An 18761-nucleotide genomic window follows, 5' to 3' on the forward strand; every position below is an offset into this window, starting at 1 on the left:
TTAGGCCCTGTTAGCGGCTGCTAACAATCCTGGATGTGTATAGTTGCTTTGAGAGAAAACTATTAGCAAAATTCACTTGCAGAAAGAGATTTTGATGTTCAAATTTCTGCTTTAATACCCATAAATACAAACTAGGTTTGGAGCTTTCAAGTGACCACAAATATCACTATTATTATGACTTCTAAGTAATGAAATAAAATGACATGAGATTGATTACACACAGTCCGAAACTATCCATTAGTCAAAATCCCTGTGTCCTTTGTTTTGCTGTGGGGTTACAGTAATCTCTACCGCTGCACATATTAACATTAAACATTACTGTTCATGGGTTTTTTGTTGTTATTTTTGATCAAATTTCTTGGCAAAATTTTTATGACAACAGTATTATGGTTTACTATAAGCTTGGTAAAGATATTTATCTGACAGGAAAAAAAAAAACTTAATCAGTTATTAATACTTATATATATGATTATTGTTTAAATGCAGTACACTGAAGGGCAAAGGTCTTAAAGGCAGAATGTGATTTGTTATGAGGATATTGCAGTGCTGTGTGTGTGCCCTTGTTTATATTACAGTGTGTGTGTGTGTGTGTGTGTGTGTGTGTGTGTGTGTGCGTGTGTGCGTGTGTGTGTGTGTGTGTGTGTTTGTGTGTGTGTGTGTGTGTGTGTGTGTGTGCATGTGTGTGCATGTGTGTGTGTGTGAGATGGGTAGGTTTAGGGGCAGGGGCAGTGTAGGGGGATAGAAAATATGGTTTGTACAGTATAAAAAAAATTAAGCCTATGGAGAAAAGCCACAAAGAAAAACGGTGTGTGTTTGTGTGTGTGATCATAATCCGTGTAACCCTTTAGTGGCCGTTCAGGCTCCAGCGCCTCCGTCTGCTGCACTGACTTGTTTATTTCTTGGATATCTCTGAATAGGATCGAGTCTCCTTTAAATATCGCCCGGTGTTTTATGCATGAGACGGGATGCGAGCGGAGATGTTTACAGCTAAACGCCGATATTCGCGAGAGATCCGGCATGGCAGCAGCCGGTGCTGATGAGAGACGCCGCGGATCCCGGATCTTCATCGGCAGCATCATCATCGTCCTCAGCATCTGAAACGATGGAGCTCACATCCATCATGTTCGTTCTCCGTGTGTGAATCGCAGTGTTTTCTGGGCTGAGATGGTTCGGGTCGTCAGTGTTCTGGGTCTGGTGATGTTCAGCGTCGCTTTGCTCATTTTGTCATTGATCAGTTACGTGTCGATCAAGAAAGACTTCATCTTCACCGGCCCGAAATACGCCAGCGGCGGCGGTCCGCGGATGTACATGTTTCACGCGGGGTTTCGGTGAGTGATCATGTGATTTATCACACACATTTATTAGAAATGTCATAACAGGGGTTGTTTATTTCTGTAAAGCAAAAGGGCAACTTTTCTAATGCGCATGCGGGTAAATAAGCGTGCGCTTTGATCACATTTTTGCAAAGGCCTCTTGTCCGTCTGTCATGATGCTCAGTGCGCATGCGCAGTTCAGTCCTGGCTCATGAAGATGGACTAACCTACATTCTCATATTTCGCAGAGTAAACAGTCAGCTGGCTGCATTCATATATACAATAAGAGAGACACAATATTAATACTGAATGCACATTTCAAGATAAAGGTTCTTTATTGCCTTCAACATTTAACATCTAGAGAACCTTATAGGTTCTTTATAATTGAAAAAGGTTTTTAAAAGGCACAATATGTAAGATTTTTTTGGATTAAAATATCCAAAAACCACTTGAACAATATTATACATTTTGTTGACTTGCATTATCCCAAATGTTTCAAAGAATGTTTAAATCCAGAGAAATAAGCGATTTTAACCAGGACACGGGCCTGTGTGTGTGCGCTTCACATATTAATGGCATCATCATAGCCACGTTACCCTACACTTTTATTTTGTAGAAACCATGGAAACACCAAAGCCGCTTTAATATCTGATGTGTTTTGTTAGAAACTGTTTGGATCATTGATGGACAGAAACTAATGATTGTCCTCCAGCTCAACACAGTTAAGCCGGGTGCACACTGTGTGATTCTGGCCACGATTTGGCTGTCGGAGACAAATTTAGCAAATCCTAAAAGATTCCTCAGATCCTAGGCTAAAATCTGACATCTTTGGTCGTTAGTTTGACATGTTCACCGGCAGCCGATTAATAAGCGCTGCGATCAAATTTTACCTCAGACGAAATTCTGGCAGTGTCAGAAGATTTGGCACACAATCCTGCAGTGTGACTTCTGCTACGACGACAGTCAAATATCTCCGTTTTTCAAGACAAACTATGACCAAAATGAGAGCTAGAGATTTCTTTGTAGCCAGCATTTCAGTCCCGCGTGGAATAGAGCTCACCGTCACTGAACGCGTCATTCATTGATGATATAAAACTCCGGACGAGTTTTCTTGTGCGCGTCCGTTTTTAGCGCGCCTTAACTATCGTCGTGCAGTCTGACATTAACGCCAACTGAGATCTTGCAGTGTGATCATGGCTTACATCGGGGATCGTGTTCGTACAGTCTGACAAGGGACATTCGCAAAGGATTTTGAAAAATCGCACAGTGTGCAGGACCCATTAGTCTTATTGTGTAAATCTGGTGTTGTTGATTTACCACACAGAGTACCATGTTTTACCATGCCTAATATGATCTCGCTAACTGCAGTGTGAACAAGTGTCTCATAGTAGAGTCGAGCCAACGCTGCGCTACCACACACACACACACACGAGTGGTAGAAGCAGAAACCAAGGGGGTAATCTAGCGCTCGGAAAGCGTTCCACCCATCGGGGCGGCCATTGCTAACCAAGCCATCACCTGCTGTTAGCATCCCATTGACTCCCATTCATTTTTGAGTCACTTTGACAGTGAATAACTTTACATCTGAGACGTTTAAAGACTCCATTTGTCCATTGTTTATTTCTAAAGAAACACGACAATGGATAAAAGGCTCCATTACCTTGTATCTTACACTATCGCCCCGTAGAAGCTGTTTTTGTAAAAATAGGCTAACGATTGTGTCATAACCAACGCGACTCTGTCGCACAGTTGAGAAATTACCGTATAGACCTGAGGAGACGCTCAGAAGCAATCTTTACTGTCTATGAGACAGTCGGGGGGACGTGGAGACATAAAGTCTGATAAAGTCAAGAGGGAAGAATGGGAGAAGCTGATAGTGAGCCAAAAGCAACGGGACAAAACATTTAAAAAACGGGATTTTTCAGCCGTGACTTTTTACTGCGCCGAGTCGAAGTACTCTCAGAAGTGCTATTCCGCTATACATTATAGTTCTCCTTTTTAATCCGCTTAGAAAAACGCCACGTTTTATTTTATGTCATCATACTTGATCGTTCAACTATTGGTGTAACTGTATTTAAATAAGGGAAACGTGGAGGTGTTTGGTCGCTTCTAACTTGATCTCTGTTTGGTTCCTTAGGGAATGAACTGGGCTTAGTGGGCTAAGCTAAATGCTATCAGATCGTCACCGCGCGTCAGAGAGATTAAGAGCACACACTGAGACGAGAGAGGGATGTGTCAACTCGTTTTAGTGGGAATAACAGCAGTGAAGTATCCCTTTAAGAAATGTTTTTATGGGGAATGCTAAGTGATAAACTACTTGACATATGATGAACCATCAAGAATATGTTTTAAAAAAATACTTGCAAGCCAATTATGAACACTAGTATCACTTCTAGGCCTTTTGTGCACGGAAGTGCATGCCATTCAGCTTTATGTAAATAAATATGTTGCACATAAACACTGTAAAGTGCAACCAAAGTCCAGGTTTAATGTTGCGGCTGACTGAAGCTGAAGGAGCGCCGCGGCCCTGAGCGATGCCCTTGGTCCTGATTTACTCCTCTGGCATTTTCATCACCAGTCAGTAATCAGACGCGTTTGCTTCAGTCAAGGTTACGTAGCAGGAGTCATTTTGATCTGGCGCTCTTATATGACCATATGTTATTCATCACCGGTTCGTCATTTGAACTTCCACCAGGGAAGAGAGAAAATGCCAAAACTAGCAGGACTGCCTTCAGTCAGGAAATAGTGTACCTGAGGCGTGATGTGAATTACTTAAAGGGTTCACCCCAAAATACATTTCTTTCATTAACTCCTCCCCCTAATGTCGCTCCACACCCGTAAGACCTCCGTTTATCTTCACACACAGTTTAAGATATTTTAGATTTAGTCCGAGAGCGTATGCAAGTGTATGCACACTATACTGTCCATGTCCAGAAAGGGAATAAAAACATCATCAGAGTAGTCCATATGAGACATCAGTGGGTTAATTAGAGTCTCTTGAAGCATCGGAAATACATTTGGGTCCAAAAATAACAAAAACTACGACTTTATTCAGCATTAACCAACTGATGTCTCATATGGACTACTTTGATGATGTTTTTATTCCCTTCTGACGACATTAGGGTGAGGAGATAATGAAAGAAATTTCCTTTTTGGGTGAACTAACCCTTATACTTTCAGTGTGTAAGAAATTGCACATGTCTTAAAGGGTTACTTCACCCAAAAATGAAAATTAGATGTTTATCTGCTGACCCCGAGTGCATCCACCACGTCGGTGTGTTTGTTTCTTCAGTAGAACACAAATGAAGATTTTTAACTCCAACCGTTGCTGTGTGTCGGTCATATAATATATATAATCATCAAGTCTATGAGAGTAAAAAAAACAAAACATGCTTAGACAACATGCACAAAAACCTGCACTAGGAGAGAATATTTATTGATTAAAGTGTTATTTTATGTGTGTGGCAAGCAGTGAGGCGAGGGACCGTGAGAGCGGGCCGGTGGCGAGTGGTAATGAGCGCCAGCTGCGCGACACACCGGTCTCGTCTCACCACAGCGGAGTGACCGGAGTATAAAAGGAGGAGTAAAGACAGTGGAAGACGAGAGAGGACCAGTCCTTCCTATGGGAAGAAAGGAGGCGGGAACCGGCGAACATTCAACAACCTTTATTAAATAAACAAAACGAAAGTAAACCGCGGGCAGCCCCTCACGGTTAACAGTAGCACAAATTTTATGGTCGACTGATAGTCGACTCATCTGTGTGTGTGAATGGGTTGGGAGGGGCACGACACTGTCAGCAGAAGGGTAAAACTATTGTTATTTTCCTTTACACACTGCACACAGCAACAACTTTTAATAAAGCGACCAAAACTGACAGACGAACTGACAATGGCTTTCTTATTTAGGTTTAGATAGCCTAAAAGGTAATGTGGTGGATAAACATTAATAAATCGTTTTCTCATAACATGTTAAAGCCGCGATCGAAACACAGAACATCACACAAATATATAAAAGAACATTTTGATAAATAAACCTAAAAAAATACCTGCCTAGAGAGGAAAAGAACACTTTGAGTGCGTTTAAATGCCGATTTTGCCTAAAGGATGACGTACGCGAAGCTCAGCCCCGCGCCTCAGGATCTCACTCACACCGCCACCTGACGCACACATTATACACACGCGAGCTCAATTTTGAATTGACTGACAGATGAGCAGCACGAAAGCGCTCTGTGGTGCAGCAGGATTTTAAACAACTTCCTGAGTTGCCGCGGACAGGCGCTGAATGCTGCCGCCGGTGTGTGTACACTCATTGAACGTGTTCTAATTTTAAAGGCGCGGTGCGAAGCTCAGCGCCCTTAAAGGGGTCGCACACCGATGCTCAGCTCAGCTCAGCGCCGCGACACGTCTTTAAAATATTGAGCACCCCCATATTGCCAAAATGGTATGATCCTCGTTTCATAACACCCGCTCCGCATATCGAAGCATCGAATCTTCGACTATTCGGGGTCACCCCTAATTTAAACATTCAGTTATTTTTGTTATTACTAAAATAGTTCTTAAAGCTGTTATGCTATGGCAACACTTTTTTTGCAACTTATTTCAATATCGTGATAATATCGTATATCGTGATAAAACTTCAGCAATTAATTGCAACATGAAAAATTGATATCGGCACATGCCTACTCACGGTCTTCCTCTGAGTCTGCACTTTCAATGCCGCTTTGACTGCCGGGTAGAAGCCCTTTGCTTAGCTCGCAAACTTGCGGACTCAGCTGAAGTGCGCATCGAGGGCGCAAAGCTCACAGGCACCCTTCTTTAAGCTTAAATTACAAATGCAACACCCTACGGTCTTGTGGACTTAACGGACACGCGCATGCAATGGCCATTGTAAGTCCACAAGACCGAAAGTGCACATGAAGTGTGCCATTTGGGAATGGGCCTAAATCAGAGGCTTAAATCATTTTTGGGTGAACTAACCCTTTAGCAATACAGAACAATTTTAGATTCAAATTCAATTTCTATTGGTTATAGATCTGACAGGTAATCACACCAGCCAATCACAGCGCACTCCCGGATACTGATTAGTCACACCTGAACCTCATCACACTCATCATCTCCACTACAGATGCTACCAGTAAAACTCAATAGTTGTGTTACCTGTTAGTTTATGTTAGTGTTTAATGTTCAGTTATGTTGGACATTGAAGAGTTTCTGTAATTTTGTGGTTAGCATTATGCAGAAGAGTGTGTGTGTGTGTGTGTGTGTGTGTGTGTGTGTGTGTGTGTGTGTGTGTGTGTGTGTGTGTGTGTGTGTGTGTGTGTGTGTGTGGGCACTTATATACAAATTCACTGGATAGATTCCTGCTCTCAATTAAATATTTTTAGTTTGTTCAACGAGTTAATTTAGCTTTTTTTTATTTATTTTTTAAATGCTTTATGCTTGTTGTTATTTAATTTTTTTAAAGGCAAATTAATTTGATAACTGTTCACCTTACATAATAAACTTTTATAAATTTAACATAACATCATTAAATAAACGGCACATATAAAAATTATGTAACAGTGACAAATTCAAATGGTTTGTAGAAATTGTGAGAAATTGTGCCAGCTTTATTTGAATTTCTTTTGTTCATATAACTAAATTGTAAAAATTGCTCAATATAGTTGTGTGCAACCACTCACCACATATTTTTTAAGTAAATTCAACAAGTCATTTTTTGAGTCGGCCTGTAAAGCAACACAACGCTCTGACCTCTGAGGCCGTAACCCAGACTCAAATAACTCTGGTAATGAAACGGAACAAGCTTGAACAAATGAGAGTGAGAAAACGAGCAGGCGTGGGGTCTAAAAGAGGCTGTTTAATTAGAGCGGGCATCGACTGCCCCGGGCCGGAGGTGACTGACAGGAGTCGGGATGGGTCTGATTGATTATGAACCACTTTCAGCAGCTGCCATCAGCGGGACATCGGGATCATCGGGCCTTCCTGTGAAGTGGAACAGAAACTGTTTTCATTTCCTCTGTCTGTCCATCTTCTCGTCAGGTCGCAACTGGCAATGAAGTTCCTGGATCCTGCGTTCACATCCCTGAATAATGCCCTGAACGAGAACATACAGGAGTCCAACAGCTGGAGGTTTAACAAGAGCGCTTATTTAGAGCAAAGGTGAACAATACACACACACACGTTTGTTTTTGTGAAATGTTAGAACATTAGGCATAATGGTTTTTATACTGTACAAACCATATTTTCTAAACCTACCCTGCCCCTAAACCTACCCATCACACACACTCCCACACACACACACAGCAGGCCCCTGCCCCTAAACCTACCCATCACAGGAAACATTCTGCATTTTTACTTTCTCATAAAAACTCCTCCTGTGTGATTTATAAGCCTTTTGTAAAGTGGGGCCATGGGTAATGTCCTCATATTTCACCCTCTCCTGTAATACCTGTGTCATACCCATGGCATTATACACATTTGAGTCCTCATATGTAACAGAAACAAGCACACACACACACACAGTGTAGAAGATGAGACGATATCAATAGTTTGATAATAATCAAGGTATGCCATATTTTATTTTGACGTACACGTAAACAATATATTTACTACTGTTTTTGAAGTCTCTTCTGCTCACCAAGGCTGCATTTATTTGATTGAAAATACAGTAAAATTGTGGAATATTATTCCAATGTAGAATAGCTGTTCTGTACGTGAATATATAGTAAAGTGTGATTTATTCCTGTGGTCAAAGCTGAATTTATCATCATTACTCCAGTCTTCAGTGTCACATGATCCTTCACTAATCATTCTCAGATGAGGATTATAGTCTATTCCCTTAGTTAGAATGATTAATTTTAATAATATTTTTTTATTTAGTTTTTTAATAATATCAATATTAGTACATATATCACATCAAATGTGCACATTTAAAATAAAATAAAAACATTAAACTGTGATTAAAATGTCTCACATGTATATTTAATATGAAATATTAATATTTTAAAATAGTAATTTTATTAAAACTGTATGGTTATAGCTATAAAAAGAATAGAAAACTCTCACATGTGTATGTGATATTTAATATAAAAATATTTTTAGTAGTAATATTATTTAAATAAATTATTATTACAATTTATTTAAGTAATATTTTAATACATTTAAATAAATATTGATGATACATATATAATAAATATCATCGTTCTTGATATTTATTTATTTATTCGGAGTTTAGTTTTTTAATTTTTAATATTATTAATATTTTCGAAAACACTTTTTAAAAAATAATTTTAAAAAACAACTCACATGTGCATGTAATATTTAATATAAAAACATTCATATTTTTATAGTAATATTATTTAAGTAAGTGTTATGGTATAGTTTTCGTTCTTGATAGATATTTTTTTATATGAGTTTATTTTTATAATGTTTAAAGAATATAAGAATAAAAAAACATGGCCATGTAATATTTAATAAAAAAACATATATATTTTAATAATAATATTATATAAACATTGTTATAATTAGTAATAGTATTTAAACGTCTTGTTAGTCATCGTTCTTGATAGACATTTATTTATTCTGAGATTAGTTTTTTATCAATCATCAACTTTATTTATATAGCGCTTTTACAATCACAGTTGTTTTTTATGCTTAATAATATTAATATTAATAAATGTATCCAATCAAATGTCAACATTTTTGAACTGTCTATAAAATGTCAACTCTCACATGTGTATGTAATATTAAATATGCATAAATATGAATATTTTTAAGTAGTTATATTATTTAAAGAGGTGGTTCTGTGTTTTTTTTCTTAATACTTCTTTTTTTTTCAAACGCCGTATTTTTCTTCTATTCTCCCTTTATTCCACACCGCTGTCTGTCCTTTGAACAGCTCGTTTGCTTCCTGCTTCTATGAAGCCCATCCCTCTGAAAAACGCAATGGTCTTAGATTGGTCAGATGGCCAAATGTAAAAAAAAAAGTGCCAAGCACAGGTTGCCGGAAGCCACACCCCTTCCCATTACGGGCAGAAGTCACATCTGCGGAGACTAGCGAGGGTTTATGATGTCACCAACCCAGGAAGAAGCTCGTTGTAGTCCAAACCGGCCATTTTTGTAGGCAATAAACTGCCGTAACTTTAAAAGACAATAGGTGTTTCTCAATGTCAAGGATGCTTCCTTGGAAGGGCTGATCCTTCCAAGTCACTTCCTTCAGAGGCTAGGCGAGGCTCCTCTTTAGCATTCGGAGAACACGTAAATGGAACAGGCTAGCAAGTGCACGTCATTGCGTCATTACGTCAGTGAAAAGGTCCGTTGGCCATCAATAACATTATGTGTAATGTTATTTGTATATATTTTTATATCAATACAGTAGTAATTTGTACCGGCATTTAAACGTTAAACTTTACGTATATTTACTACGGTTATAACAAATGTTTGGACCGTGAGAGCGGGCCGATGGAGTGATAATGAGCGGCATCTGATCGCCGCCACACCGGTCTCGGCTCACGGCAAAGTGATTGGAGTATAAATGGTGGAGCGTGGAAGACGAGAGAGGACTAGGCCTGGAGTTTATGTTATGGTTTGTTTATGGTTTATTATGTGTGTGCGGGCAGTCGCCCGTGAGGGTTTTCCCCGTGTTACTTTCGTTTTGTTTATTATTTATAATAAAGTTGTTGAACGTTCGCCGGTTCCCACCTCCTTCCTTCCCATCGACAAACCCCGATACAAGCATATTTGCCCCGTTCACGCTCCGACTCCGCGAACGTCTGAAGATAGCAAAGCTGCGCGCATAGGATTGTGGGTGATTTGAGAACGCGAAGAGCGCGAAGGCTACTCATATGCATCCTTTTCTGTATATGACATATTTTTCGGACGAAGGACTCAGTCCTTGGTTGAAATTCAGAGGATCCTCGACATTGGAACAGTCCTTCGTCGGATGTCGATGACGTGGCATCCTTAGAATTCTGGCTTCCGAGGATCCTTCCTTGACATTGAGAAACGCCTAATATCTCCGTTTGCATTGAACTTTCAGCGCTGTAACTTTGCAGATACTGTTTATGCTCGAGTAGTAACATTACACACTTACTAAAGTTAAAGGAAGTGTATGTAAGATTGTGGCCAAAACTGGTACTGCAATCATGATCCCCTCTCCCCCGCCCCCCTGACTCGAGGTTGCCAGATTGGCTACAGGATCAGCAGGAACGTTTGTAGCTGATCTGGCAACCCGGATGCTGAAACACTACTGACTTCGTGATTGGTCGATAGGTGCAGGGCGGAGCTTCAGGCCAAAAAACAACATGTCGACATCAACATCAGTTGAGCGCTGCAACAACAACTTTATAATGACAATATCCTGGCCGGACTACTGTTGTCAGTGATAGAAGTATTTGAAATGAACATGATTTCTTTATGTCTAGTGACATTAGGGCCATTTTATGATTCGTTGAAATACATTTCTTACATACAGTTCCTTTAAAAAAGTGAAATCGCATGCAACCACCCCTTTAAACTTTATGGTTATGGATGGACCTTAAAGGGTTAGTTCACCCAAAAATGAGAATGTGATGTTTATCTGCTGACCCCCAGTGCGTCCAACACGTCGGTGTGTTTGTTTCTTCAGTAGAACACAAATGAAGATTTTTAACTCAACCGTTGCTGTGTGTCGGTCATATAATGCTGTGAATGGGTAACAATTCTATGAGAGCTACAAAAAAAAAACATGCTTAGACAACATGAACAAAAACCTGCTGCTCCTGACGACACATCAATGTCTTAAGACACGAACCGATCGGTTTCTGTGAGAAACACAACAGTATATATATTATTTTTTTACCTCATATCAGGCGAATCTCATCTAGTGTTCCCATCCGCTATTACTTCCGTCTGATAAGGTCAAGCTGGCGCGATCATAGATTTATATATAGATACCTCATTAGTGCCTGCACGGATCGGCCAAATGAGGCATCTACATAATATATATATATATATATGATCGCGCTGGTTTGACCTTATCAGACGGGAGTAATAGCTGATGGGAAAACTTGATGAGACTCGTCAGGATATGAGGTAAAAAAATAATATATATACTGTTGTGTTTCTCACAGAAACCGATCGGTTCGTGTCTTAAGACATTGATGTGTCGTCAGGAGCAGCAGGTTTTTGTGCATGTTATCTAAGCATGTTTTTTTTTTGTTGCTCTTATAGAATTGTTACCCATTCACAGCATTATATGACCGACACACAGCAACGGTTGAGATAAAAATCTTCATTTGTGTTCTCCTGAAGAAACAAACACACCTACATGTTGGGCGCACTGGGGGTCAGCAGATAAACATCACATTCTCATTTTTGGGTGAACTAACCCCTTAAATATCTAATAAAACAGCTGCTGATTCTTTTGCTTGTGTTGCGACTTTCTGATGTTTTTGGGTGTTTTCCAGTAAAGAGATCGGCCAGTACATCGACGTCCCGCACAACTTTACCCTGACCAAGAGCAGCGTTCGTGTGGGTCAGTTAATGCACTACGACTACTCCAGTCACAAATACGTCTTCTCCATCGGCGAGAACCTCAGGTCTTTGCTTCCGGACTCTTCACCCGTCCTCAATAAACGCTACAATACCTGCGCCGTAGTGGGCAACAGTGGGATCCTCACCGGCAGCCGCTGCGGCCCCGAAATCGACAAATATGACTTTGTCTTCCGCTGCAACTTTGCGCCCACAGAGGTTTTCCGTAGAGATGTGGGCCGCCGGACCAACCTCACCACCTTCAACCCCAGTATTCTGGAGAAATACTACAACAACCTGCTGACCATCCAGGACAGAAACAACTTCTTCTTGAGTCTGAAGAAGCTGGACGGCGCGATCCTGTGGATCCCCGCCTTTTTCTTCCACACGTCGGCCACTGTCACACGCACACTCGTAGATTTCTTCGTAGAGCACAAGGGCCAACTGAAAGTACAGTTAGCCTGGCCGGGAAACATTATGCAGTATGTCAACAGGTAAGAGCTTTTGTTTGTCTCTCTGAACGAAGCTGTTTAGACTTCATCTGAGAACCATGCTACTAAAAATACCATGGTATCATTTTGGGTTTTATTATGGAAGCTTGTTTCTGCGAGATGTAAACTCAGAATTCCGAGATGAAAGTCAGAATTGCGGGATGTAAACTCAGAATTCCGAGATGAAAGTCAGAATTGCGGGATGTAAACTCAGAATTCCGAGATGAAAGTCAGAATTGTGGGATGTAAACTCAGAATTCCGAGATGAAAGTCAGAATTGCGGGATGTAAACTCAGAATTCTGAGATGAAAGTCAGAATTGCGGGATGTAAACTCAGAATTCCGAGATGAAAGTAAGAATTGCGGGATGTAAACTCAGAATTCCGAGATGAAAGTCAGAATTACGGGATGTAAACTCAGAATTCTGAGATGAAAGTCAGAATTGCGGGATGTAAACTCAGAATTCCGAGTTGAAAGTCAGAATTGTGGGATGTAAACTCAGAATTACGAGATGAAAGTCAGAATTACGGGATGTAAACTCAGAATTCTGAGATGAAAGTCAGAATTGTGGGATGTAAACTCAGAATTCCGAGATGAAAGTCAGAATTGTGGGATGTAAACTCAGAATTCCGAGATGAAAGTCAGAATTGTGGGATGTAAACTCAGAATTCCGAGATGAAAGTCAGAATTGTGGGATGTAAACTCAGAATTCAGAGAAAGTCAGAATTGTGGGATGTAAACTCAGAATTCCGAGTTGAAAGTCAGAATTGTGGGATGTAAACTCAGAATTCCGGGATGAAAGTAAGAATTGCGGGATGTAAACTCAGAATTCCGAGATGAAAGTAAGAATTGCGGGATGTAAACTCAGAATTCCGAGATGAAAGTAAGAATTGCGGGATGTAAACTCAGAATTCCGAGATGAAAGTCAGAATTGCGGGATGTAAACTCAGAATTCCGAGATGAAAGTCAGAATTGTGGGATGTAAACTCAGAATTTCGAGATGAAAGTCAGAATTGTGGGATGTAAACTCAGAATTCCGAGATGAAAGTCAGAATTGTGGGATGTAAACTCAGGATTCCGAGATGAAAGTAAGAATTGCGGGATGTAAACTCAGAATTCCGAGATGAAAGTCAGAATTGTGGGATGTAAACTCAGAATTCCGAGATGAAAGTAAGAATTGCGGGATGTAAACTCAGAATTCCGAGATGAAAGTAAGAATTGCGGGATGTAAACTCAGAATTCCGAGATGAAAGTCAGAATTGTGGGATGTAAACTCAGAATTCTGAGATGAAAGTCAGAATTGCGGGATGTAAACTCAGAATTCTGAGATGAAAGTCAGAATTGCGGGATGTAATCTCAGAATTCCGAGTTGAAAGTCAGAATTGTGGGATGTAAACTCAGAATTACGAGATGAAAGTCAGAATTGTGGGATGTAAACTCAGAATTCCGAGATGAAAGTCAGAATTGTGGGATGTAAACTGTATTTTTGGCACATGGTATCAAGCAGAAGCAGAGATTTTCCCACTCAGTGGGAGTTGCTGGGCTCTGAGCTGTTGTCCTGTAATCTACTGCAATCCCATTAAAGCGAGTCTCTGTGTCCGATCGGACAGATTTAACCCTGTGAGACGATCACAGGCGACACAAGAAGATGTTTGCTTTAACTCTCAGTGACCAAGAAGGATCTCGTTATTGCATATACATGTGAGAGTACATGTTTTAATTCTAATTTCAATAAATAATATTGTCAAAACATTTTGTCACTTGATTTGATATTTTAAAAATGTATTATGAATAATTATTAATAAATTGTGTTGTAATAGTATTCATATGAAATGAATAATATGAATAATCATCAGTCTTCAAAATATAAATAAATAAATGATTAAATAAATAAATAATAGAAAGTAATTCAAAGGTAATTTTATCATTTCTGAACCTTTTAAAAATAAATAAATAAATAAATAAATAAATAAATAAATAAATAATAGAAAATGATTCAAAGGTAATTTTATAATTTCCAAACCTTTTAAAAATGCATAAATAAACAAATAAACAAATAAATAAATAATAGAAAATGATTCAAAGGTAATTTTATAATTTCTGAACCTTTTAAAAAGGCATAAATAAATAAATAAATAAATAAATAAATAAATAAATAAATAAATAAATAATAGAAAATGATTCAAAGGTAATTTTATAACTTTTGAAACTTTTAAAAATGCATAAATGAATAAATGAATAAATAAATAAATAAATAAAGTTCAAAAGTTAGTAATAAAAAAAGTTTTATTCATCAAGAATGCATTAAACTGATCAAAAGTGACACTAAAGACATTATAATGTTACAAAGAATTATATTTAAAATTAAATTGTTCTTTTGAACTTTCTATTCATCAAAGAATCCTGAGAAGTGAAATGTATTTCCACAAAAATATGAACACTGATAATAATCATAAATGTTTGTTGATCATCAAATCCTCATCTGAGAATGATTAGTGAAGGATCAGTGACACTGAAGACTGGAGTAATGATGATAAATTCAGCTTTGACCACAGGAAGAAATCACACTTTACTATATATTCACATAGAGAACAGATGATTCACACTGGAGGAATATTTCATAATTTTTACTGTATTTTTGCTCAATAAATTCAGCCTTGGTGAGCAGAAGAGGCTCTGTCAGTCCACTGTTGTTCACTGTCTGTGTGTGGTTCACCGGCGCTGTGACTCTATTAGAGATGGTGGCTGAACTAACCTTGCTCTGAGCGAATGAACCTCTGGACACACACACACACACACACACACACACACACACACACACACACACACACACACACACACACACACACACACACAGGAGCAGCTGACCTTCATGGATGTGTTGCCATCATTTTCCTGCAGACACATGTGCCACTTTAGGGTGAAACACATTAGTTTTTTTACCCGGGGGTTTGTGGGTAAACTCTGTTCAGTGTGCAGCCATTAACTCTATATGAGAATATTTCTCTTAATTCTCGATTTGTTTAACCCTTGTGTGGTGTTCATATTTTTGTAACTCAGCCAGTGTTCATGGTGGACCCGCTGCATTTTGAGGTTTTAAACTCAACACAATCAAAAATGTTATGTTAAAATACTCAACAGCATATAAACAGCATATGTGGTTAATATTTTTTCTTTACCTTTGTTAGATCACATTTAAGAATTGCAACCTCGTGTGGGAACGGCAGGGGTAGAAACAAAACTCACTATTGCACTCTCTCACACTTACAGACAATTTCCCCCTCAACACACACACACACACACACACACACACACACACACACACACACACACACACACACACACACACACACACACGTCTGTTTTCGGGACATATGGGGACATTCCATAGGGGTAATGGTTTTTATACTGTACAAACCGTATTTTATATCCCCTAAACCTACCCATCGCACACACACACACGCACACGCACACGTCCACACACACATACACTGCATCTAAACCTACCCATCACAGGAAACATTCTTAATTTTTACTTTTTTTACTCAAAAAAAGTGTGTGGTCATTGAAAATGTGTTCTGATATATATTCCTCACAGAAAATGAGCCAAGGCCAATGAGCCTCAGTTTGGAAAAATAATTAATCGTATCATTTTTCTTTTCATAAAAAATGAAAACACCATACAAGGGTTAAAGCTGAAGGGTCTGAGATCAGCGCTTTGGTGTAGAAAACATGTTGAGGACTGTCAATATCACATAAAAATGCCCAGATCGTAATTACATGTACACTAGGCATTCAAACATTTCATAATTTTTATTGTATTTATGATCAAATAAACACAGCCGTGGTGAGCAGAAGAGACTATTTAAGTCCTTTCAATTCATTTTCATACTTTCAGATCATGAAGGTAATGCTTCTGAGTGTCTTCTGCTCACCGAGGCTCTGTTTATTTGATCAAAAATACAGTAAAAACAGTAAATCTGTGAAATATTACTTCATTCATCTGTTCTGTATGTGAATATAGTAAAGTGTGATTTATTCCAGGGATCAAAGCTGAATTTATCATCATTACTCCAGTCTTCAGTGTCATGATCCTTCACTAATCATTCTCATATGAGGATTTTCTACATTTATGATTATTATCAATGTCATATTTTTGTGGAAACTGCATTTATTTCTCAGGATTCTTTGATGAATAGAAAGTTCAGCATTTATTTGAAATAGAAACTTTTGTAACATTATAAATGTCTTTACTGCAAGGCCGTAACCATGTCTTGAAACATTTTTTTAAATTTGTATATAAAGCATAAAGAAACAGAACAGTGAACAAAATTTTAGGTCTAATTCTAGTTGGGAAATAATCCTTTTGGGAATATTTGCAAACAATATTTGCATTAAAGGTAGGGTAGGTAGGAATTGGTTAAAAAACGTTTTTTCCCAAATTTGTTTAAACTTTCTTTATATATCAATACATAATTAAAATGTAAGTACTCTGAAAAAGAAAGTATAAAAATTGAGTGTCTGTAGACCTCTCACGATTGTTTTAAAGACAGCTCATTATTTCCATTCACTCCACCTTCTCCCTTCTGGGCTCTTTCCAAAGCCACGCCCCCAAAACACATGAACGTGCCTCACCGGCCAATCAGCTGGAAGACCTTTATTTACCTCAGAGGAGCGGTCTGCATGTAGTGACATCATGTCAGAATCACGTCATAAAAAATCGAACTTTATCGGTATGAATATAAACAAATAAGATGTCTTTTAGTACTCACTATCAAGCTAGAATGGTAAAGTTTAAAATATATTTTTGTTTGATTTGGTAACGAGCTAGTTATATTTATAAGGCAAAGAAAACGGGCAGCATCATGTTTTTTCAATAACATCAGTTATACTGTGATGAAGATGAATTTCGTGTAAGATTCATAACATATACTGTGTTTTGCATGTAAGAGTTTCCATGATGAAAGCATTGTTGATTAGCAGTAGCTAAAGCTAACTTAGCTCTAAAACAGTTCCTGGATGCGGTGTACTAGCTTTTACACATGCATTTTGTTATCTAAAGTTAATTTTGCGAAATTCAACACAACAGCGATCAACTTGAGCTAAGCATATTGAGTATTTATCATCTCTACTAATGGCTAAGTGTATAATATTGTAACTTTATGCTAAGTAATGTTATGTTAGCTATATTAGGCAGCTTCATGTGCTCTTGATACATGCTTCATGAAAACATAAACCAAAAAAATGTATAATCAAAATGAAAGATGACCTGTCCAGCAGAAATACAGCCAGCAATGAGGCGTTTTTCAGGTCCCTCAGTTCTCACCATTGCAGATATTTACTTGCGTTTGATTTCTTTGTTTATCCAGAGACTTTCTGCTTTGCCTTTTCTCGTACTGTCTTCCTTTTTTTGCATTGTTTGCCTTCACTGACTGTAAAACCCTGCACTGTGAAGTTTGAATGCTCTTTCTCTGCCATTATTTTGCCGAGGTTTCTTGCCTCTTGAACTGCTCGAATCAAATGAGCGCTCGCATGTGGGCGGGTCCTGTAGCGAAAGCGGTGGTCGCCATGGTAGCGAGAGAGAGTGACAGTCGCCCCAGCCAATCATTTGTTTCATCCCAAATGAAAATAATGAGCGGTGTTTATTGCAGATTAAACAGTCTAGAGTCACTCGATTTTTATACTCTCCTTTTCAGAGAACTTACATTTAAATTATGTATTGACATATAAAGAAAGTTTAAACAAATTTGGACAAAAGTGTTTTAGATCAGTCCGTCCTACCCTACCTTTAAATATATTATTAGTCCCGAGATTTTTCGCATTAGTGAATAAATACATAGATCTGCTATCAATATTTCATTTGCGTGAGTGCGTGAGTGTGTGAGTGCGTGAGAGTGTGTGCGCGTGCGTGAGAGAGTGTGTGCGTGTGCGTGAGAGAGTGCACATGCGTGCTAGAGTGTGTGTGTGTGTGTGTGAGTGCATGTGAGAGAGTGTGTCTGTGTGAGTGTGTGTGCGTGCATGCGTGTGTGTGTGCGTGCATGCGAGAGTGTGTGTGAGTGCGTGGAGAGTGTGTGTGTGTGTGTGTGTGTGTGTGTGTGTGTGTGTGTGTGTGTGTGTGTGTGTGTGTGTGTGTGTGTGTGTGTGTGTGAGTGCATGTGAGAGAGTGTGTCTGTGTGTGCGTACATGCGAGAGTGTGTGTGAGTGCGTGGAGAGTGTGTGTGTGTGTGTGTGTGTGTGTGTGTGTGTGTGTGTGTGTGTGTGTGTGTGTGTGTGTGTGTGTGTGTGTGTGTGTGTGAGTGTGAGAGATTCCACCAAACGCTCAGATAGAATCTGTCAGCTAAAGCACACGTATTGATTTTGTTAATCCTATTTTCGATGTGTGACGCAGAGAGTTTGCTTGCATCAGAACCCAATGTGAAAGCGGCGTCTGAGGTGCTGTGGTGTGGTTTG

The 18761-nt window shown here is 39.0% G+C and overlaps 1 protein-coding gene across 1 annotated transcript in view; it reads left to right on the forward strand.

Annotated features, from left to right (window-relative positions):
* Window positions 1–827: 827 nt before the first annotated feature.
* The window catches only part of st8sia3 (ST8 alpha-N-acetyl-neuraminide alpha-2,8-sialyltransferase 3), a 19729-nt gene continuing 1795 nt past the window's right edge, over window positions 828–18761 (forward strand). The window contains exons 1-3 of the mRNA XM_067424283.1: window positions 828–1328; window positions 7352–7471; window positions 11758–12315. Coding sequence (XP_067280384.1) covers window positions 1165–1328; window positions 7352–7471; window positions 11758–12315 — 842 coding nt within the window. The 5' untranslated portion in view covers window positions 828–1164. The remainder of the gene's footprint in view (window positions 1329–7351; window positions 7472–11757; window positions 12316–18761) is intronic.

This window comes from Pseudorasbora parva, chromosome 18 (assembly GCF_024679245.1).
Source record: "Pseudorasbora parva isolate DD20220531a chromosome 18, ASM2467924v1, whole genome shotgun sequence".
NCBI classification, from domain to species: domain Eukaryota; kingdom Metazoa; phylum Chordata; class Actinopteri; order Cypriniformes; family Gobionidae; genus Pseudorasbora; species Pseudorasbora parva.